Raw genomic sequence first — 23,256 nt, 5'->3', positions numbered from 1 at the left:
AGCCCCCTTAGATGTGTAAGTGCACCATTTTGGAAACCGACATGCCTAAATGTTCCTAATTAAGTACATATTCCATAGTCATTCAGCGCTATCGATTTTATTTTTTATTAATTTGTTATAAATTATATAACAAACATAAAAAGATTATCAATTACAGCTATCAGCATAAAAAAAGCTGAATAAAACAATCTAAAGAAACAAATAATTCAAACTTCTTGGCAGGCAGAGTGTGGCTTAAATCTTTACATGTCGTCAATTATCCTCCCTAAGTAAGAAAACCAAAATGAAAACCTAAAATACTGTCTGCACCGATATATCTTTTAGAAAACTATCTAACTCAGGGGTCTCAAAGTCCCTCCTCGAGGGCCGCAATCCAGTCAGGTTTTCAGGATTTCTCCAATGAATATGCATGAGATCTATGTGCATGTACTGCTTTCAATACATATTCAATAGGGAAATCCTGAAAACCCGACTGGATTGCGGCCCTCGAGGAGGGACTTTCAGACCCCTGATCTAACTGGACCGGGTCTGAGAAGACATATTTATATCACTTGCATATAAGATAAGGCATTTACAAGGAAATTAAAAAAAAAAAAAAAAAAAAAGGTCGCAACAAGCGCCAAAGCTCTAGGCCTAAGTGCTAGGAATTGCTTCCTTTTGAATTGAGTCTATTTAGAGGCATCGGGGAAAATCATCACTCGCTGGCCACAAAACAGAGCTTGTTTTTGAGTCAAATATAACTTCAAAAGAGTTTGCTTCTCTAGCTCTGTTTTGAAAACTACCAAGAGTGTAGCTCGTTTTGTAATTGTGTCTTTAGATGACTCCAAAAATTGAGATAAATCCAAACTATCAAATGAGACCAATTTATCAATTTCCTCTTCATCTACCTCTTCCTTGGAAGCCCTCGGAATGTAACGGAGGTTATCAGGTTCAAATGTGTCCACATTAACATATTGCAAGATCTCCCTCATATACTTTCTTACTAGTTCCAATGGAAATAGATAGTGTGTAATAGGAAAATTTACGAAATGAAGGTTCCTGACTCTTATATAGTTCTCCATTCTTTCCATCTTATCATGAAACAATATACTAGCGCTATCAATTTTAGAGGGGGGGGGGGAGATGAAACACTGGAAAATTAAGGAAGAAACCTCTTCTTTTCCTTCCCTTAAAATCTTGCCTATAATGAGCACTTTTTCAAAACCTTCGTGTGCCCTGAAGCAGCTGAAATCCAAAACAGACATTCATTCTCCTTCTGGAGGGAGGCTGGCTAACTCCCGCAGTTGGTGCTGAGCCCAGATAGTCAATGTAGGGCTGTTTCTGGCGAGCAGCACTGAATATCCAGTTTATTTGTGGCCGGCTTAAACTTAGTCAGCTAAGTCGATTTTAAGCCCTGGCCAGTCAAAGATAGACCTGGTGGACCAGCTATAACTGTGACCTGATTTGGTTGCTAAACTTGGCCAGTCAGTCCTTAAAATGAATGTCTATCATGTGATCTAGCTGGCTATATCCACTGCAATACTAACGGTTACCCAGTTAAACGGTATTTAACCGGCCAGGAGCCACTCCTGCTCAGTTAAATAGCACTGAATATCGGAGAGCATGTGTCTTTGTTTTTGGTTCTGCCGTAGATCCACCCAAACAAGTCCCCCTCGCTATAGACACTCAGTTCAGATTTACGCTCATGAATCCTGACTTTCTACAACTGAACATTTTCTCGGAGTACGTTTAAATGCCAATATTGACACACGGAAATCATTACTGGGGGCTTCTAAAGTTCAAATTTCATCTTAATACGAGGGGCCGCTGAAAAGTTCTCAGCCCAACCAAGAAGAGAATGATGTGGAGCCGTGGAAATTACAAGTAATTCCACACTTTTCTTAACACTTTCCATTTCAATGAGATGAAATGAAACGTGTGGAATAAGTTTCATGGTTCCATATCATTCTCTTCTTGGCTGGGCTGAGAATTTTCCAGCAGCCCTTCGTAGCTTGTTAATTATTTTTAAGGTGTAGGATTCCATCCTATTTTTGCCAGGAGCTTTTTTTCCTTTTCTATCACAACTGGTTATTTGGGATTTACATCAAAAGCACTTCTGAAAAAGAGACTTCAATAATATTTAAACAATAGAGCTAATGATGCTCAGGATTTCTACATTGTCTTCTGAATGTGTCTTCTCAATAGAGAGGTTTCAGTAATGGTGAAAGAAATACAGTACATGTTTTAGAGGAAAGCAGAGTAAAAGATGCAAATTATCCCTGTCAACTCCTAAGCAGCCTGTAGATGAAAGGAAAAAAAACACACAATTTGAAGTGTCTGTATACAAATGCTAAAAGCCTAAAAATAAGATGATAGAGGTAGAATACATAGGACTAAATGAATAGATAGATATAATAGGTATCTCGGAGACCTGGTAAAAGGAGAACAATCAATGACAGTATGTTGCAATGATAGAGTAGATCAAATTGGAGGGAGGATTGTGCTATATGTTAAAGAGGAAATTGAATCAAACAAAATAAATATTCAGCATGACATGCGTAGCAGCATGGAATCCATATGGATAGAAATTCCACGTGTGAAGGAAAGAAATATACCAGTAGGGCTGTACTACCGTCCCACAGGACAGAATGAGCAGACAGATGAAGAAATGCTTACTGTGATTAGAAAAGCTGGAAAATTGGGCAACAGTATAATAATGGGTCATTTCAATAAGAAAACCAATCCCAAGACAGAGTAGACTACTATCAAAGACACCAAGAAATTCTACTCTCTTCTGTTGGGGGAGGGAAAAACACCAGCTACCACACTCTATGTAGAAAGATGACGGCAGAAAAGGGCCAAGGCCCATCAAGTCTGCCCACTATAGACCCTCCCCTTAAGATTAGCTAGTGTTTTGCCCTGACCCTCTTAGGGATCCCACATGGGCGTCCCATTTATTCTTAAAATCTGGCACGCTGCTTGCCTCGATCACCTGCACTGGAAGCCCGTTTCACCGATCAATCACTCGCTCCGTGAAGAAATACTTCCTGGTGTCGCCGTGAAATTTTCCGCCCCTGAGTTTGAGCGGGTGCCCTCTTGTGGTTGAGGGGCCTCTAAGAAGGAAGATGTCATCTTCCACTTCTATACGTCCGGTGACGTATTTAAACGTCTCAATCATGTCTCCCCTCTCCCTGCGCTCCTCTAGAGTGTAGAGCTGCAAATTGTCTAGTCTTGTAATGGAGAAAAAAGATCTCACCACAAAAACAAGGAGGGAAAGTGTGGCGTAGTGGTTAAAGCAGTGAAAAAAAACCAAAAAACTCCACTGAAAGGTAGCTGAGAGTCTGCTCAAATGGGAGAAAAAGCCTCAGGTTTTATTGGCAGAGCTCAAGCTCAAACCACCACCTCCACATCATTGGCTTAAAAACTTCCATAGAGTGATGACTCGCTGTTGAGGTTTCAAATAATTGAGGACTGAGATATTTTGCAACTGAAACCACTGTGAGTGTTTCAAGCCGTCTGTTCAAATGCCAACGTTTCACAGCACTAAGCCGTTTCTTCAGGGCTAATATGACCTTGTGTGAATCTTCACAGACCTGTAAAAGTAATTAAATAATCTGTGTCAATTTACCAACCTTAGTGCTGTGAAACGTTGGCATTTGAACAGACTGCTTGAAACACTCATGGCTTATGGTATGGGCCTGTGGTGCGTTTCCCTGCGGGATGGGCGCGAGCAGCAGCCAGCGGAATCGGAGGTCATTAAGGATCCCGGGGTGCTAGCGCGGCCCTGACATAAAAAGCGAATGGGTACGGCAGGTTCCGACCTCCTGATTTCTCCATGGCAACATTATGTGGCACATCCGGGCCTCCACCGCCTCCGCTCCTCTTACTCCTTTCGTGGCGGGACAAACATGGTTTAATGGGACTGAGGGTTCAGCCATGGGAGGTCTGATCTTACCAATTTGCTTCCTTTGTTTGAATGTGTGAATAAACATGAGATGGTTCATGTACTATACCTGGATTTTCAGAAAGCTTTTGACAAAGAGAGATTCCTGAGAAAATTAGAGTCATGAGATAGAAGACATGTTCTCTTGTGGATGAGGAATTGGCTATTGGAGAGAAAATGGCCATTTTTCTCAATGGAGGAGGGTGAATAGGGACGTGCAGCAGGGATCTATATTGGGACCAGTGCTATTGAACATATTTCTGAATGATCTGGAAATTGGAACGACAAGTGAGGTGATTAAATTTGCAGGTGACACCAAACTCTTCCTAATTGTTAAAATACACGTAAACTGTGAAAAATTGCAGGAAGACCTTAGAAAATTAGAAGACTGGGAGTCCAAATGGCAGATGAAATTCAATGTGGACAAAAGCAAAGTGAGGCACATCGGGAAGAATAACCCAAATCATAGTTATCGGATGCTAGGGTCCACCTTAGGAGTCAGCGCCCAAGAAAAAGCTCTAGGTCTCATTGTAGACAATATGTTGAAGCTTTCCGCCCAATGTGTGGTAGTGGCCAAAAAAAGCATTACTGGATCTTAGGAATTATTAGGAAAGGGATAGGAAATAAGACTAAGGATATTATAATGCCTCTGTATTGCTCCATGATGTGTTCTCACCTTGAGTATTGCACATAGTTCTGTTTGCCTTATCGCAAGAACGATATGGAGGTGATTTTCAAAGCACTTAGATTTAAAAAATTCCTTACTAAGCTATGGAGTCTTGTAAGTTTATGTGCATTGAAAATGAGCCCAATAGTGGAATTAAAAAGGTTCAAAGAAGAGTGACCAAAATGAGAAACTCCTCTTGTATAAGGCAAGACTAAAGAGGTTGGTGCTTTTCAGCTTGGAAAAGAGATATCTGGGGCTGGGGGATAAGATTGAGGTCTACAAAATCCTAAGTGGTGTAGAATGGGTAACAATGAATCAATGTTTCACTCAAAAAGTACAGAAACCAAGGGACACACCGTGAAATGACATGGAAATACTTTTAAAACAAATAGGAGAACATATTTTTTACTGAAAGAATAGGTAAGCTGTGGAACTTGTTGCCAGAAGATATGGTAACAGCAATTAAAACAGGTGGGTTTAAGAAAGGTTTGGACAAGTTCCTGGAGGAAAAGTCCATAGTCTGTCCAGAGAAGAGCGACTAAAATGGTTAAGGGGCTGGAGGAGTTGCCGTACAGCGAGAAATTAGAGAAACTGGACCTCTTCTCCCTTGAAAAGAGGAGACTGAGAAGGGACATGATCAAAACATTCAAGATAATGAAAGGAATAGACTTAGTAGATAAAGACAGATTGTTCACCATCTCCAAGGTAGAGAGAACGAGAGGGCACTCTCTAAAATTCTTCTTCACCCAGAGAGTGGTGGAAAATTGGAACGCTCTTCCAGAGTCTGTTATAGGGGAAAACACCCTCCAGGGATTCAAGACAAAGTTGGACAAGTTCCTGCTAAACTGGAACTTTCTTAGGTGAGGCTGGACTCATTTAGAGCACTGGTCTTTGACCTAAGGGCCGCCGCATGAGCGGACTTCTGGGCACGATGGACCACTGGTCTGGCCCAGCAGCGGCAATTCTTATGTTCTTATGTTATTGAGGCAAACATGGGGGATTGGTAGCATGGAGTGTTGTTACTCTTTGAGATAGTGGAATATTTCTAGTCAGTTGGGCCCTGCAAAGTACTTGTGACCTGGATTGGCCACTGTTGGTAACGGGAAACTGGGCTAGATGGGCCATTGATCTGACCCAGTTTAGCTGCTCTTATATAACGTTGATTCGGTGACAACTGAAAGCGAAACCTCATTTATAATTTGGAATCGAGATTACTTTACATTAGAGATTTCCATTCCGCCATTACCTTGCGGTTCAAGGCGGATTACAAAAAGAGTTATAGATAGAGGGTTACAAAGTATGATCACATGACATTCTTACTAGTCTTTGACCACCATAAAATTAAATTTGCTTTTTTTTTTTTTTACTTATTTTGGAAAATCAATATATAGGATACAATTAGGTATTAGAGCCAATCAAGACAGTATCGTCTGCCTTAATTCTTTTGACCTGCCCTTATGTTACTGTAGGGAAATGTGAATTATAACCAATGCACACCTCGAAGAACTATTGTTCCACTGTGAAAGCAGCGTGTTAAGTATTTTAAATATATTTGCTCAGAACCAAGAAAAAAAAAATATCAGTTTGTTTCATTTGAAAACAAAACCAGCTAGTAACATTTGAGAGCCATCTGGTGGCTTCTGAAATAAGTTGGCAGGCTAAGATGGATATGAACGAGCAAAAATCAAAAATTCATCTATTTATTTCTTAGCATTTGCATATCACTTATATAGCCTAAGTCAGTGTATCTCAAATAGAGAGTTGCACGGGGACAGAAATCCCACCCATCCCCACCTGTCCCCACCAGGATCCTTTCCATCCCCACCCGTCCCCGCCAGGATCCTCTCCGTCCCCACCCGTCCCCGTCAGGATCCTCTCCGTCCCCACCCGTCCTCACCAGGATCCTCTCCGTCCCCACCCAACCCCATCAGGATCCTCTCCGTCCCCACCCGTCCCCGTCAGGATCCTCTCTGTCCCCACCCGTCCCCGTCAGGATCCTCTCCGTCCCCGCCCGTCCCCGCCAGGATCCTCTCCGTCCCCACCCGTCCCTGTCAGTATCCTCTCCGTCCCCACCCGTCCCCGCCAGGATAATCTCCGTCCCCACCTGTCCCCGCCAGGATCCTCTCCATCCCCATCTGTCCCCGTCAGGAACCTTTCCGTCCCCACCCATCCCCGCAAGGAATTACCTCCATCCCCGCCCGTCCTCATAAAAAGCAGCAATTACTTCTGACAGGATCATCAATTCCACAGTTTCTTTTGTGCTTGCGCTGCTGTTTTCCTTGTGGAATCTCTTTGGTGGAACCCTTTTTTTGTTTTCTGTTCAGGTAATTAACTTATAAACCCCCTCTTTTACTAAGGCTGACGTGTCCATTATATTATATGGACGAACCCTGTTTCCAAAGCCTTCCATCCCTGTGGAAGCCCCGTTGGCTAAAGGGGGGACCCTGTGGGAGTCCCGTGGGCCAGAAGGGGGTCCCCGTGGGAGTCCTATGGGTTAGGGTGGGATTCCCGCAGGATCCCGCGGGGCCTGTGGGATTCCTGCGATCCCCGTTCCCGTGCAGACCTCTAATCTCAAACTGTGTGTCTCCTGAGATTTCAGGTGTGCTGCGGTACACTGGGGAGGAGGAGAGGCGCCAGCTGTGCCTACAGGACATGCCTCTCGTGGCAATCAGTGGGCGCAAGCACCTCTCCTTCTCTCTGGCCTTCATCCCGTCTGGCACCCCCAATGGCGTCTCAGGACCCGCCTGGAAGGCCTTCAAACCCACGCAGACATTGACATGATGATGTCACACATACACGCGATGTTATCACGGCGATATCCACGCACTACCTTTAGTGTACCGTGGCTCAAGAAAGTTTGCGGGACACTGGCCTAAGTGGTTTGTATTCAGGCAGTAGTACCACCCTGCCACGTGCACTCGTCCCTTCCCTTCCCTTCCCTTCCCCCTAACTTCTTTAACTTTGCCTGTGCGAGCAGCATCACCAAACTTCTGCCTTCGGCTCTCCCTCAGATGTCACTTCCTACGTGCGGGACCAGGAAGTGATGTCAGAAGGGAAGTCAAGACCGGCGCATGCCGGTGCCCCCACCAAGACAGTGCCCGGGCGCTCTTTCCCCGCCCCCTTACTAGGCCACTATATTTCCGTAAATTTCTAAAAACTTTTCTATTTGCCAAACATTTTGAAAACGAATTTCTTTTGAAACCTTTGTTTTTACTGTCTTTAGTTTTTATTTAATTGTTGTAAACCAAGTAGAGCTTCCTTAGGTTGATGACCCGGTATATAAAGTTAAGCTTTAGTTTAGTTTCGTTCTCCCTATTTGTTCCGGTGGGTTCATACTCTAATGCAGTGTTCTTCAACCACCGGTCCAGAAATTTCCTGCCGGTCCACAGGGCCAGCACGTGCATCAGGCCCAAAACAGTGTTCTTCAACCGCCGGTCCATGGTACGATTGATGTGGCGTTATCTTCGAGCCATCTCCCTCTTCCTAACTGATTCCGTGCACAAAGCCACGGGCAGTGGCTCCTACGGGCGTCCTGCGCCTGAACCGGAAGCCTTCACTCTGACGTTGCAACGTCAGAGGGAAGGCTTCCAGATGAGGCACGGGACGTGCAAGGTGCAATTAATACTATTATGGGGCAGGGTCTGGGGTGGAGATTGGGTAGAGATTCTTCAACCGCCGGTCCACAGAATAATTCTTTTATTTCTGCCGGTCCATAGGTGTAAAAAGGTTGAAAAACACTGCTCTAATGTACCTGGGACAATGGAGCATTAAGTGACTTGGCCAGGATCACAAGGAGCTTGAACCTGCAACCTCAGGGTGTTGAGGCTACAGCCCGAATCACTAGGCCTCTCCTGAGCTGCCAGTCCTAAAAATGTCTTTCCTTCTCTTTATCTCCTGCACAAATGCGATTCTCCCCTTCCCTAGTCTATTAATCTTAAATGTCTTTCTTTCCTATTCAAAATTGTAGTTTCCCCCCCTAACCCCTTGTCATCAAAAGTAATTAACATCAATAATGTTATGTGAGAGGGAGTGTGTGCAACAGCCTCGGCACCCTGAGGTTGTGGGTTCAAATCCCGCACCGCTCCATGTGACCCTGGGCAAATCACTTAATCCCCATCGCCCCAGGTACATTAGATAGAGTGGGAGCCCGCCGGGACAGCTGTAGGATATGTGGAATATAAATGATTAAATTCAAATGATATCTGTCTGTAAGTGTTAACATTTGCCTTCTGTATTTTATTATTTTACTATTCTACAAAGCCTAGACGTTACTATAGACGGTATAACCAATTTTAATATACTAAAAGAAATAAAAAAAGTGCGTAAAGTCTGCATCCATCCCCTGAGCTCTGCAGTCCTAGAGATGACAGAGCAGTAACAGAGACGGTCTCATATAGGTTTAGTGAACAGTACTGTGCATTTCTAAGAATACTAGAAAAGGACCTTTTAAGTTTAGATGCAAAACAGAGAAAAGCAGGCAAGAATTCCCAGTGCCTGGCCCTCCCTTAATCACAGTGGATTTCAAGCTGCCTTGGGAGGCACTAATTCAGAAAGACATCTGAAGAGCAAATGTACAGCAGCGAGAATGCAACGCAAGTTAGCGTGAGGGACGGTGCAGTTGCCATGTGAGCCCGCCGCTCTCTTCATTACTAATTACCTTGGTACTGAGCGCTGAAGCCTTTCTGCCGGTGATTGCTGTCTGATGTGAAGCGCAGGCGAAGCCAGTTTTTACTGCTAATTACAGGGGGTGGCAAAGTCGTTCCGGTAAACCTGCAAAGGAATAAGTTTGTGGTCAATCAGTGTAAAACAAGGCTGAGTTATTCTTCAGCATGCAAACGTGATAAGTCAACGGGGAAGGAGCCTGGCAGAGGAGCCTTTAGTTTTGGCAATCAGATCAGCTAAACAACTGACACCAATCCCCCAACAGACTGTTATGCAGTGAAAACTCATATCAATGATTTTGATCAGATGAAAGCAAATTCAATGGGTTAGAAATTGAGCTGGTGATGGCGAGTGGTTTTTCCTCAAATATTCAAAGTCAGCCCATGTCTGGACACCAGCATCAATAATCTGGATTTTATGCAGCTGGCTCTCCCATATGCAGTTCAGGGCCAACTAAATGCAACTGGATAGAGGTAGGTCTGATTTGGGCATTTAAATTTGGCGGTTAACTGCATAAGTGCCGACTCTGCCCTCACAAAACACCCAGTTTTCAGTTTAGGGGTCTGAGGAGATATTTAGCACCACCAATCGGTTAATCGCCACAGAATATCAGCCGATAATCCCTCTCTTGGCCACTTAAATCACTTTGGATGTCAACCGGAATCTCATGTATATAGAAAGCTCCTACAGCCAGTTCCATATGAAGGCGACTAAATTGTCAGCCACTTACAAAAAAGGCCCAGGCCACGTGTCCATTGTGCTTAGGCGCCATTTGAAGAATCGCAGCTAACGGCGCCTACCACAAAACTTTGACGTCTACAATGTAGGCCAGGGTTTTGCAGACACCTAAGTTCTTTTGAGCATCGCCTCTAACAGCACCTAAGGTCAGTTCCGCCCAAACCACACCTACTTTGACCTTAGACGCCATTAGGCGACTTCGTGTAAATGCAATTACGACGCTTACTTTTTTAAAATGAGTTTTTAATTGGTTTCTTATGGTACAGCCAATTACTGCGCCAATTAAAGCCAATTATGTTAGGCAGCAGTTGGGTGCCTACCATCGCCTAACTTGCAGAGCCAGGTTCATAGAGCCGAAACACTAAAGGCATACACAGGGGCAGGGCATGTGCAACCAGTGGCGTAGTAAGGGTGAGAGGCGTGTGGGGCGATGGCACCCCTCCCCTGCTTTCTTCTCCACCTCCCCTCCTTCCCCACCCACCTTCCCTACTGCGTACCTCTTTTAACCTCCCTGGCTGCTCACATTGGCACTAGCTTTCCCTCTGATGTCACTTCGTAGGCGCAGGACCTGGAAGTGACGTCAGAGGGAGAGTCGACACTGACAAAAGACAGAGAAAAGTTGAGAAGGAGATAAAGAGACTGTCTCTGTTATTATTGTCCCCATTAATTGCTTGTGAAGTAAATTTATGGGTTCAGGAGACCAAACTTAGCCTGCTTCATCAACCGACAGGAGGGTGAAACGTGTGTGGTGAAACTTCTTACAGCCTCCCGGCTTTGGTCGATCCCAAACCAAGAAATTCTTTATGTGAGTGCCCCCCGCCCCCCCTTCCAGCACCAGGAATACTCCGGGGCCACCTCTTACACTTCTAAGTAAAAAGTCTATCAGCTGGAAAAAGCCACCACTAACGATTAGTAGACTTCAGACAACAGGACAGATGGTGCATTCTGTGAGGAAGAGAGGGAACGAAGAGCTGAGAGGATGGGGTGGAAGGGCAGACTTTTTTCTGTTTAATAGATAACGGGGATTACTTTAGAAGCATCTCAAAGTATCAACACTCTTACGTTGCATAGACATCTAAATAGCACTTTCAGAAACTTGTTATTTACATGTGAAGATCCTCTTTGTGCAGGTTAAAAGTCTGCAGTTCTGGGACAAAATGTCCCCCTCGGTTTTGACACCAGCTCAGAAGCATGCACGAATCTGTAAAGTGCCGAGGCTTGACACGAGGGATTAAGTGACTCATTTTCCTTAATCTCATTGTTTATTTCTGCTCCATAAGAAAGAAAAATAAAAAAATATCATTCTTACTATTTAATTAGTGGTTCTTAGACATCTAGGCCTGTACTACACGTGGAAACAGCAAAACTGCTGCCTCTGCGTGGACGTGCCAATCCTTCCACCCTCTCTTTTTATAAAACGGTGGCTCTCGCTGGGTGTGCAGGCCGATACCCGTTCGCTTCTGCGCATCCTTAAACTCTGCCTCTGATCTCCAAATGAGCAGCTACGTCTTTCTCAGCTGGACTTTTTTTTTTTTTGCAATTCCTTCTTTATGAAACTCAATGACCTTTTTCCTTTGGTCTGAAATTCTCCAGACAGAGTTTAAGGCGGGTCTCAAAATTATTCTTGTGGTGGTCTCTGACACGGGTTCCAGCCAATGGTGGTGGTGGTGGGAGAAAGCTTCATCCAAGGCTAGACAAATCATGGGTTGTATCCGTAGAAGTTTCGTCAGCCGTAAGCCCGAGGTCATAATGCCGTTGTAGAGACCTCATCTGGAATACTGTGTACAATTCTGGAGGCCACATTACCAAAAAGATGTGCTGAGAGTTGAGTCGGTTCAGCGAATGGCCACCAGGATGATCTCAGGACTCAAGGATCTTCCGTATGAGAAACGACTGGGTAAGTTGCAGCTATACTCACTCGAGGAACGCACAGAGAGGGGGGACATGATTGAGACGTTCAAATATGTCATGGGCCGTATCGAAGTGGAAGAAGATATATTTTCTCTTATAGGACCCACGGCAACAAGAGGGCATCCGTTGAAAATCAGGGGTGGGAAATTTCATGGCGACACCAGGAAGTACTTCTTCACTGAAAGGGTGGTTGATCACTGGAATGATCTTCCACTACAGGAAATTGAGGCCAGAAGCGTGCCAGATTTTAAGAAAAAATGGGATAAGCATGTGGGATCTCTTCATGGAGGAAGTTAGGGGGGTGGGTCATTAGAGTATGCAGACTTGATGGGCCATGGCTCTTTTCTGCCTTCATTTTTTGTGTTTCTGGGTTTCCATCTAAACCTCTGTCTCTTCAGTCTTAGCTACTTAGTTATAAGAATATAAGAACATAAGCAATGCGGCAGCCCAACAGGTCCAGGACCTGTGCAGTACTCCTCTATCTATACCCCTCTATCCCCTTTTCCAGCAGGAAATTGTCCAATCCTTTCTTGAACCCCAGTACCGTATTCTGCCCTATTCTGCTCTCTGGAAGCGCATTCCAGGTGTCCACCACACGTTGGGTAAACATAGTAACATAGTAATATAGTAGATGACGGCATATAGAGACCCGAATGGTCCATCCAGTCTGCCCAACCTGATTCAATTTAAATTTTTTAATTTTTTCTTCCTAGCATTTGTTTTGAATCTGTCCCCTTTCAACTTTTCTGAATGCCCTCTTGTTCTTTTATTATTCGAAAGTCTGAAGAATCTGTCCTTCTCTACTCTCTCTATGCCCTTCATGATCTTATAAGTCTTTATCATATCCCTTCTAAGTCTCCTCTTCTCCAGGGAAAAGAGACCCAGTTTCTCCAATCTCTCAGCGTATGAAAGGTTTTCTATCCCTTTTATCAGACGTTGTGTTGTGTGTAGCTCCCTATTTCTCAGAATTTATTTTTCGTGTAAATCACCTTGCTATTTTGCTATGAAATTCCCTAACCCCTATTTGCCCCATTTGCCTGTTTTATTTAGATTGTAAGCTCTATCGAACAGACATTGTCTCTTTCATGTTTAATGTACAGCGCTGTGTGCCTCTGGCAGCACTAGAGAAATAACAAGTAGGAGTACAAAGGTAGCAAAGAAATAATAAACATGTATTTTACTAAAGGCACCACATTCAGCAGTCACCACTGGAATCAAGCGCATTCTAACTTGAATGTCTGAATTCTGATCTCTACAGTCTAAGTGACATAGTAAATGACAGCAGATAAAGACCCATTAGTTACATGCATTATAAATTCATGATTAAATTGTCCTTTTTTTCTTTGATATTTCTGGGCCATAGACCATAAAGTCCACTTGGTGCTGTCCTTAGGTTCCGTCAAAGCTAATGCCAGCCCATCCAACCATCTTGTCATTTGCGGATACCTACCGTAAAGTCTGCCCTGCAATATCTTCATGTTTCAAGTTACTGGAGTTCCCATCAATGTCCCCCTAGCCCACCCTATACCGAATTGAATTGCCATAGATGGGACACAGACCATGCAAGTCTTAGCTCTTCAATATATACCATTTATCTCATGCTTTTTTGTAATGTGAGTCTTAATATACCTCAGTACAGATCAGAACATTTTAGGGTAACTCCTAACTGGCTTACAGCTGTACGATCATCTACCCAGGAAGGTAGAACATGAAGGAAAAATAAATGAGGGTGATATTCTACAAATGGATTCAGTATAGAAAAAATCCCCCAAGAATTAGCAAGACAGAGGAAAGGAGAGTTCAAATAGTAAACAGGTGTCCCACTAAGGAAGCATCTCCCTATGCTTTGGAGAATAGGTAAGTCTTAAGAGTTTCCTCACATCTGATGTAGGAGGTCTCAAGTTGAAGCTGGATGGGAAGAGGGCTTAGAAAAAAGAATGCTCCATCCCTAGTAGATTCAAGGCATGTTGAGCTGGGTGGAGGGACAGCAGATGGAAGCCAAGTGAAGAATGAAGAAAGAGACGTCTGAGCAGCTAAGCATGGTGGACTTCCCCAGATTAGAAGAGAGCTTTATGTACTGATGTGAGTGATCATATTGATCCACCTGAAAAAAAGACAAACCAAACACAAATACAAGATGACACCTTTTGATTCGATTAAATAGCATATTTCTTGACTAGCTTTAAGATGTTAACACCTTCCTCCCATCAGGTCCAAACAGAATAAATCAATAAAGGCAGGAGGACTTGCAAATGTCATGTCATTTTATAATGCTGGGGGAAGGACAGGAGTAAAGAGGGGTGAACATATCGTTCCCCCAAACTCTCTCTCTTCCCCCCCCCCTCATTATAATGGAGTCTATAAATGACTTACAAGTTGCATCTCCTCCTGCCTTCACCTCTTCCTTCTGTCCTGAAGTGAGGAAGGGAGTATCTCAGCCAAGCAGGTCAAGAGTAAGGACGGTGTGAGGAAGGCGCTGTGGCTCAGCCATCTGTGCCTCTGGCTTCCTCCTTGCTTCACGCATCTGGTTTCTTTTTTCTTAATAGCTGTACCCCACCTGTAGCTGGGGGGCTCTTGAAATGTCCTGTTCTCTGGCATCTTGACTTTTATTTGCTGTTCGTTTCATTTCTGAGTATAAATCTGAAAACCAACTTGATACTCCTGCTGCAAAAGGCAGGAAACAAATTCCAATAGTCGTAAACAAATGATGCAATAAAAATCCATCACCTTGGGTTTTTTTCTGTTGTTTATTGACCTTCATCCAGGGAAAAAAATGAATTGTAACCGCGTCTCTTTCTTCAGAAAAGTTTGTGAAATCCATTAACACCGAAGAGAAAATGCAAATTTCTATTGGATTCCCATAATACATGTTCACAGCACTTCAAAAAAGATGAATATTAAGATTGTTTTTTGCTTTTTTTTTTTTTAATTTCACATTCGCTATTCTGTCCTAAAATTAAAGTGATACCCCAGGAGAAATAGCGCCTAAATAAACATGTATTAATGATGGCTTTCCTGCACCTAATGAAAATACCCAGAGTCCCACTTGTAATCCTCACTCATTCAGCCATGCCATCCAAAAATGTCTTGAAGCACCATCTGTCCTGTGTCTTGACTCTTCGGTCGCTTCTCTGCATTTCATTTCAGCATCTCCTACTAGAATGTACTTTTTATATTTTTTATTTTTTTTTCTGGCTACCTTTTGTGATCACACTTTTATTTTATTTTAAGAAATTTTCCTCAGTGTTCAGTGTTGTATGCAGTCTGACTTCTGATGAATAATAATAATAATAATAATAACTTTATTTTTGTATACCGCAATACCACAAATCAGTTCAGAGCGGTTTACAGGTTAAGAGACTGTACTGAACAGAACAGCTGCACCCCTCACTAAAGGGAGCTCAACGGAAGAGCTTTCAAAAATATTAAATACCCTCTCCTGAGTTACCAGTAAGTAAAAATGGGAAGACATTGTGGGTTTGACCTGTTTTATCTGTTTTAACAGTCCATGAATCATTAATTTTTGAGTTTATTGTTATTTTTACCTACAGTAAAAAAATTTTGATTTTCGCTCTCATTGTATTTTATCATTTCTAGGAAAAACATATTGGGTTCAATATTCAATGCTGTTCCTGCATAAGAGGCTTCTACTGGTTAAATAGCCTTCATTTTCATGGTACATAACCAGACAGTCAGGTTGGCAGGGTATGCACAACAAATATGCATGTAGAATGACCTCATATATATTCCTTATAGATATTTATAAACCTAACTTCCAGGGTGAATGCCTGATCTAACATATGTGATGTTATATAAACACACACACACACACACACACAGAGGACGTGGTAACAGTGGTTAACGCAGATAGTTAAAAAAAAAACCGTTTGGATAAATTCCTGGAGGAAAAGTCAATAGTTTGCTACTGAGACAGACATGGGGGAAGCCACTGCTGTCCCTGGGATCGGAAGCCATGGAATGTTGCTACTGTCTGAGATTCTGTCTGGAAGCAACTCCAAAAGTAATAATCCATATGATAACATCAAATGAAAATCAATGGATGATTACAAAGCACTTAAGAAATACAGATAACATGATTAATACAAAGTGGCAAAAACTATATTCAACACATATAACATTCTTAGTCTTGTTTATCATCTCTTTCTTAATAATTCTTAGCATCTTGTTGGCTTTTTTGAAATTCAGAACATATTTGTTTGATCTTTTTTTTAAGCAGGGGTTGCGTTATACAAGTCCATTGTTATGTCATGTTATATATTTTTTGCCACTTTGTATTAATCATGTTATCTATATTTCTTAAGTACTTTGTAATCACCCATTGATTTTCATTTGATGTTATCAGTGTGGATTATTACTTTTGGAGTTGCTTCCATAGGAGCTCTTTATTCATTCTTGTACATCTGTACAAAACATCTGGTAAGAAGTATCTCGTATCATCTGTATAAAACTCGTATGGGTATCATCTGTTAAGAAGCCTCTTTTTTCCCCATTTATTTTAGATTTTCATTTATTGTTAATTTTATGAGTGTTTATCTTATCTTTTTTGAGATATGGACTCCTGATGAAGGCAGGAAAGCTGAAACACAGCTTGTGAATTACATTAATAAAGAGCTTTGAAAGAACTACCTAATTATTTCCTCACTCTCCATTGTGCCTTTTGTTAGGACTCCCACTCGTTTTGGACATCAGTGTGGCATGCTATGCCATATTTTGTATTTTAATTTGAGTATTTTTACCACTATAATTGTCCGTTGCTTATGTTTCTGTTAATCTTGCTGTACTCCGTCTGGAATGAATTCCTTCAAAAAGGCAGTGAATAAATCATAATCAATAAATGGCCCCCTCATTTGCAAAGCCATGCTAGCATTTTTAGCGCCTGTCACAGCGGTAACAGCTCCGACGCTCATAGAATTCCTCTGAGCGTCGGAGCTATTACGGCGGCGACTTGTGCTAAAAACATTAGTGTGGCTTTGTAAAGGATGGGGTAATTGAATAAAATAATGTGTCGGTGAATACAAATAAATCACTATCCCACTTGTGGCTGGTCACCTCACTCTTCTATTCTCGCCTTCCTTTCCCCATCTTAAGAGCTGACCATATTAACTTCACAACAGGGAAGCATCAGTCCAAATTCCACCTTCAAATTGTTTTCTCAACAACACACAAAGAGAATTTAAGCAATTAAACTGATTTTTTAAAATCAATTCCAGTTCAATGGGACTCTGTTAATTGAATCTGGCCAGGAAAAACCCCTTTTCTATTAATTAGCCTAATTACTAGTAGAATCGAGTTATTAACTGCAATTGTACTGAGCCTTTGGTCCCACTCTTAGGCGAGCCCGTGAAATGAGCAGAGTGGCTATTGCTTGCTGCTTTAGGGGTTCATGGAGGCGATGACCTTGGCGCTCTTCCATTGCTTTTTATTGGTCTGTGTGAAAGGGCCGAGACAAGTTCATTGGCATGGAAATAATTAAATATTATGATGGCTAAAACAACCATTAACACTCAGGACAGCCAAGACACATATTGTCATATGATACTGACAGACTAGTACGTAGCATACTTGGAAAGGTGACCTCTCTCCCTAAACTAGCTTAAATGGTTAATTCTTGGCAAGCAGGTAGGCAGGCCTCTTGCAACTGAGAAAATCTCTAAATATAGGGTCATAGGATGTGGACGAAAGGGGATGATATTTCAATGGATAATTTATGGAATCAATTTTTTGCCAATGGCGGTCAGCATTTTGCCGACCTATTCTTGGATATTCAATGCCAGGCTGTGACCAGGCACTAAATATCCAGGTGTACGTGGCTGACTAAAAATAGCTAGTTAAGTGTGATATTTGGCACTTAATCAACAGCAGTGAGCTGCCTAAAGATAGGACTGTTTTATGTGGTTCTAACTCTTCATGGTAAGGTTCAGAAGGTCTGATTTTCAGATTGCAGGAGGCAGCCTGGATACCTCCCACAGTTGGCAGCGAACCTGGAAATTCAATGCCAGGGCCATATTTAATGACCAGCATTGAATTTCCAGTCAATTTTTAGCCATGCTTGACATAACTGGTCAAACCGATATTCATTGGGTCACCAGTCGCTTATGAGCTTCTGGCACATTCAACATGAAAATACAAGAGAGGTCTTCATGGTAAGGTTCAGAAGGTCTGATTTTCAGATTGCAGGAGGCAGCCCGGATACCTCCCGCAGTTGGCAACAACAGCAAAACATATAAACAAAACCAGTTTGAAAAAAACAGTCACCTGCAGAAACATCACCAATCCAACAGAATTCTGGACCCATTATGAACTACCGTATTTTCGCGGATATAACGCGCACCCGTGTAAAACGCGCACACGGGTATAGCGTGCAGAAATCACGATGATATGTACAAAAACTTTTGTATACCGCGCTCACGGGTATACCGCGCATGATGCCCGACGCTCCTTTCGCCCGCCCTGACTTCCGTGCACTGCCCTGACTTTCCGTGCGCTGTCCCGACTCTCCGTTCACCCCCCCCTGACTTCCGTGCACTGCCCTGACTTTCCGTGCGCTGTCCCAACTCTCCGTTCACCCCCCCTGACTTTCAGTGCACTGTCCCCCCTTGAAGTCCTGTCCCCCCTTGAAGGTCTGTCCCCATCCTGAAAGCCTGATGCCCCCCCCCGACGTCCGATACATCCCCCCCCCCCGGCAGGACCACTCGCACCCCCACCCCGAAGGACCGCTGACTCCCCAACAATATCGGGCCAGGAGGGAGCCCAAACCCTCCTGGCCACGGCGACCCCCTAACCCCACCCCGCACTACATTACGGGCAGGAGGGATCCCAGGCCCTCCTGCCCTCGACGCAAACCCCCTCCCCCCAACGACCGCCCCTCCCCAAGAACCTCCGCCCGTCCCCCAGCCGACCCGCGACCCCCCTGGCCGACCCCCACGACACCCCCACCCCCCTTCCCCGTACCTTTGGTAGTTGGCCGGACAGACGGGAGCCAAACCCGCCTGTCTGGCAGGCAGCCAACGAAGGAATGAGGCCGGATTGGCCCATCCGTCCTAAAGCTCCGCCTACTGGTGGGGCCTAAGGCGCGTGGGCCAATCAGAATAGGCCCTGGAGCCTTAGGTCCCATCTGGGGGCGTGGCCTGAGGCACATGGTCGGGTTGGGCCCATGTGCCTCAGGCCGCGCCCCCAGGTGGGACCTAAGGCTCCAGGGCCTATTCTGATTGGCCCACGCGCCTTAGGCCCCACCAGTAGGTGGAGCTTTAGGACGGATGGGCCAATCCGGCCTCATTCCGTCGTTGGCTGCCTGCCGGACAGGCGGGTTTGGCTCCCGTCTGTCCGGCCAACTACCAAAGGTACGGGGAAGGGGGGTGGGGGGGTCGTGGGGGTCGGCCAGGGGGGTCGCGGGTCGGCTGGGGGGGCGGTCAGAGGTTCTTGGGGGGGGGGCGGTCGTTGGGGGGGAGGGGGGTTTGCGTCGAGGGCAGAAGGGCCTGGGATCCCTCCTGCCCGTAATGTAGTGCGGGGTGGGGTTAGGGGGTCGCCGTGGCCAGGAGGGTTTGGGCTCCCTTCTGGCCCGATATTGTCGGGAAGTCGGCGGTCCTTCGGGGTGGGGGTGCGAGGTGGTCCTGCCGGGGGGGGATGTATCGGACGTCGGGGAGTCGGCCGGGCAAGAGGGCTTGGGCTCCCTCTTGCTCCGATCGTGGATGCGGGTGCGGGTGGGAGCGCGTGCGAGCGGTCGTTCGGGGTGGGGGTGCGGGCGGTCCTGCTGGGGGGGTGAATCGGGCGTCGGGCGGGGTGGGAACTTTTGTATACCGCGCTCAGGCATATAACGCGCGAGGGGTATGCGCGGTAGGTAAAAACGCGTATAACGCGCGCGTTATATCCGCGAAAATACGGTACACCCCAAAATAGAGGAAGAGCAAGACTTCCCCACTAGATGGGACAAATTCACAAAAGACACACTAAATCAAATAGCTCCTGTTCAATCATACAAAAAGAACACAAGGACATCAAAAGAATGGTATGACGCCGAATTATTAGCCCTCAAACAAGATCTCAGAAAACTGGAAAGAATATGGCAAAAAACAGACAAAGTGGAAGATAAAATTAAATGGAAACAAAAAATGAAAAATTACAAGAATCGGATCAAAGAAAAGCGTTATAACTGTTATGCACAGAAAATAGGAACAACCAATACAAACAGTAGAGAACTATTCAAACTAGTAAGCAAAATAACAGACACCACACAGATACTACAGAACCATCACGATCAAATCCCAGAGGTCTCCACCCTAGCCAACCACTTTAGGAAAAAAAATCATCGACCTCAGAGCCTCAATACCCCCTCCTCCACCCAATCTTGAATTCAACCTCAAATCGCAGAGTAGTGAATCCAAAGGCGATATGAGCTGGAATCACTTCGAGCCCCCAGATTGGAATAACTTCCTTGCACTCTTCAACAAATACTCCAAATCAAATTGTCTACTAGATGAATGTCCGTCTAAGATCATGCAAGATGCAATACCAGAATTTAAGAGGGACCTATTTAACTGGGCAACTTACTCTCTCAAAAACGGAACCTACCTGGAAAATATGGGACACATCCTAATCACACCCATACCCAAAGACCAGAAGATCTCGCTCATACTGGCGTCCAACTACAGACTTATAGCGAGCACCCCCTTTTTCACCAAAATGCTGGAAGGGCTGGTCAACTTGGAATTAGTAAATCACTTAGATAAGTACTATCTCCTAAATGACCACCAATCTGTATTCAGAAAAGGATTCAGCACTGAGACAGTCCTAGGCTTTCTCCTTAACCACCTATACGACCTTTTCAATCAAGGTTCCAGCGCCTTGATCCTACAGTTAGACTTCAGCAGTGCCTTCGATCTCGTGGACCACGAAACTATGCTTAGGTGCCTCGACGAAATGGGAATATCAGGAAGAGTGTGGACCTGGTTCCAAGGTTTCCTAACCAAACGATCTTATCAAGTGGTCCATGAAGGAAATTACTCTGAACCCTGGAAAAGCCCCTCGGGAGTCCCACAAGGATCCCCCCTATCTCCCACCTTGTTCAATATATACATCTCTTCTCTAGGCCACCTTTTACAAAAGCTTAACCTAATTTATTACATATACGCAGACGACATCTCCATACTAATACCAATAACAAATGTGACCTCAACCAACTCAAAACATATCTCCTCCATCATGCTCGAAATAGAAAAATGGACTTTAAACTTCAAACTGAAATTAAACTCAGAAAAGACAAAGATTTTCCTTGCTAGCCCAAACGAGAAAATCTCCGCAACTACAATATATGTAAACGGCCATGATCACCCAATACTAAAAACCATAAAAATACTGGGAGTCACCCTGGATACCCACCTAACCCTGACCGAGCACATAAACTCGGTGACTAAAAAATGCTTCTTCATCCTTTGGAAACTGAAAACCATAAAAAAATACTTCGACCCGCTATCCTTCAGAATATTGGTACAATCACTGATTTTATCCACCCTGGACTACTGTAACATTGTCTACTTGGGAATACCTAAAAAAAATGTGAGAAAACTGAGAATAGTTCAAAATACGGCCATCCGTCTAATATTCGGACTAAAGAAGAGCGATCTTTTTAGTCCATTCTACAAACTCCTTCATTGGTTACCAATTGAAGCACAAATTCTATTCAAATTCTCCTGCCTCTGCTATAAACTAATCTGGGGACTGGCCCCCAGCTACCTACTACCTCACTTCGAATTCCACTCCTCTATTAGGCCTACCAGAAACCGTAACCTCTTTATCTACCCAAATATCATAGGCTGTAGATATCACACCTTCTTTGATAGAACATTCAAATTCCAAGCAGGTAGACTGCAAACTTGGACAGGCTACTTCACTGATGCCGCCAGAGAATCATATAGTATCTTTAGGAAAGAACTAAAAACCACCTTGTTTAAGAAATTTATAACCTAACCAGACTTCTCCCCTAAAATCGGAGCCTCCTCCCATCCCAAGGAGTCCGTCTACCCTCTTCTGCCAAAATTTATATCTTTAATTGTTACCAGTTTTTCCCACTTGTGCCCGTCCTTCGTTCAAATGTACCAAGTTAACAACTTACTTCTCATCAACATCTTATGTTATCTTTTTCACCTTCGCAGTCTTGCACCTTCGCAGTCTCGCAATCTCCTTTCTCTTCTCCTACTTATGCTCTGAATATCGTCGACTGTATAATGCTACTCATTGTGAAACCGTGTAATACACAGACCCTGTAACTCTCCTGTTACTATCACTAGATGTTCAATGCTATACTCTGTAATTTGCTGTCTGTACAGTTTCTTTTCATTGTAAACCGCCTAGAAGTCGCAAGATTGTGGCGGTATATAAGAATAAAGTTATTATTATTATTATCTTGTCATCTTTTTACATTTCCATCTCTACAGGATCAGCCAGTCTGTTTCCCGCATATCTGATCAAGGGCTAGCTTGAAAGCTCTGCAAAGCCTGACCTGGTTAGGCCTTAGCTAATCCCACCTATGGAATAGATCACACTTCTCTCAAACCCAAGGCCTCTTATTATTTTAGAAGATACTAAACCATTGGAATTCTCTTTAGGACAGATCAAACCAAGGTCCCAACACTTCTCTCAAACCCAAGGCCTCTTATTATTTTAGAAGATACTAAACCATTGGAATTCTCTTTAGGACAGATCAAACCAAGGTCCCAACACTTCTCTCAAACCCAAGGCCTCTTATTATTTTAGAAGATACTAAACCATTGGAATTCTCTTTAGAACAGATCAAACCAAGGTCCCATCTACAGTGAGGTACGGGTAAACGATCTGCCCCCTCTACATTTTTTTCACTATTATATATTAATGCTCTTGTACAGAACTAAAGACAGAACTGCATTTCAGTGCCAGCGAGTCTCTATTTGTATCCAGCTCCATGGTGAAGAAAATTTAAATTCATTTAGCTAATGGAGCGGAACAGGAGTTGGTAGCAGGTAATCAACCGAAATACTTCACAAGAATCTTCCAAACATGGGTTCCTCTTTCCAGCATCTTCATTTTGACATTTAGTTCCGACACTTATGATCCTTCAGGGGAACAGGAATTGCTCATTTTTGCGGCACATAATGAAACCTTTTGTGCAGAGAATATATTGCTTCGATCCCATCGGTAAACGAGACGGCCGAAAAGTCAGGCGATTTTGCATGTTTTTGTGCTCAGCGCTCAGCTGATCGAACACGTGGAAGGACACTGCACTCCAGGTCGACTAGGTTCGAGGTTCACACAGGCACCTATTAGGAAATTATTCTATAAAGAAACAAAAGCAACAAATGGACTC

General features: G+C 43.9%; 1 protein-coding gene across 1 annotated transcript in view; it reads right to left on the bottom strand.

The window, feature by feature from the left end:
* Positions 1 to 23,256, bottom strand: part of CSMD2 (CUB and Sushi multiple domains 2) — a 536,551-nt gene that overhangs the window by 238,579 nt on the left and 274,716 nt on the right. Inside the window, exon 5 of the mRNA XM_033956853.1 lies at positions 9,247 to 9,359. Coding sequence (XP_033812744.1) covers positions 9,247 to 9,359 — 113 coding nt within the window. The remainder of the gene's footprint in view (positions 1 to 9,246; positions 9,360 to 23,256) is intronic.

Source organism: Geotrypetes seraphini, chromosome 8 (assembly GCF_902459505.1).
Source record: "Geotrypetes seraphini chromosome 8, aGeoSer1.1, whole genome shotgun sequence".
NCBI classification, from domain to species: domain Eukaryota; kingdom Metazoa; phylum Chordata; class Amphibia; order Gymnophiona; family Dermophiidae; genus Geotrypetes; species Geotrypetes seraphini.
The sequence above is the reverse complement of the archived record's forward strand: the minus strand, read 5'-3'. Positions and strand labels throughout refer to the sequence as shown.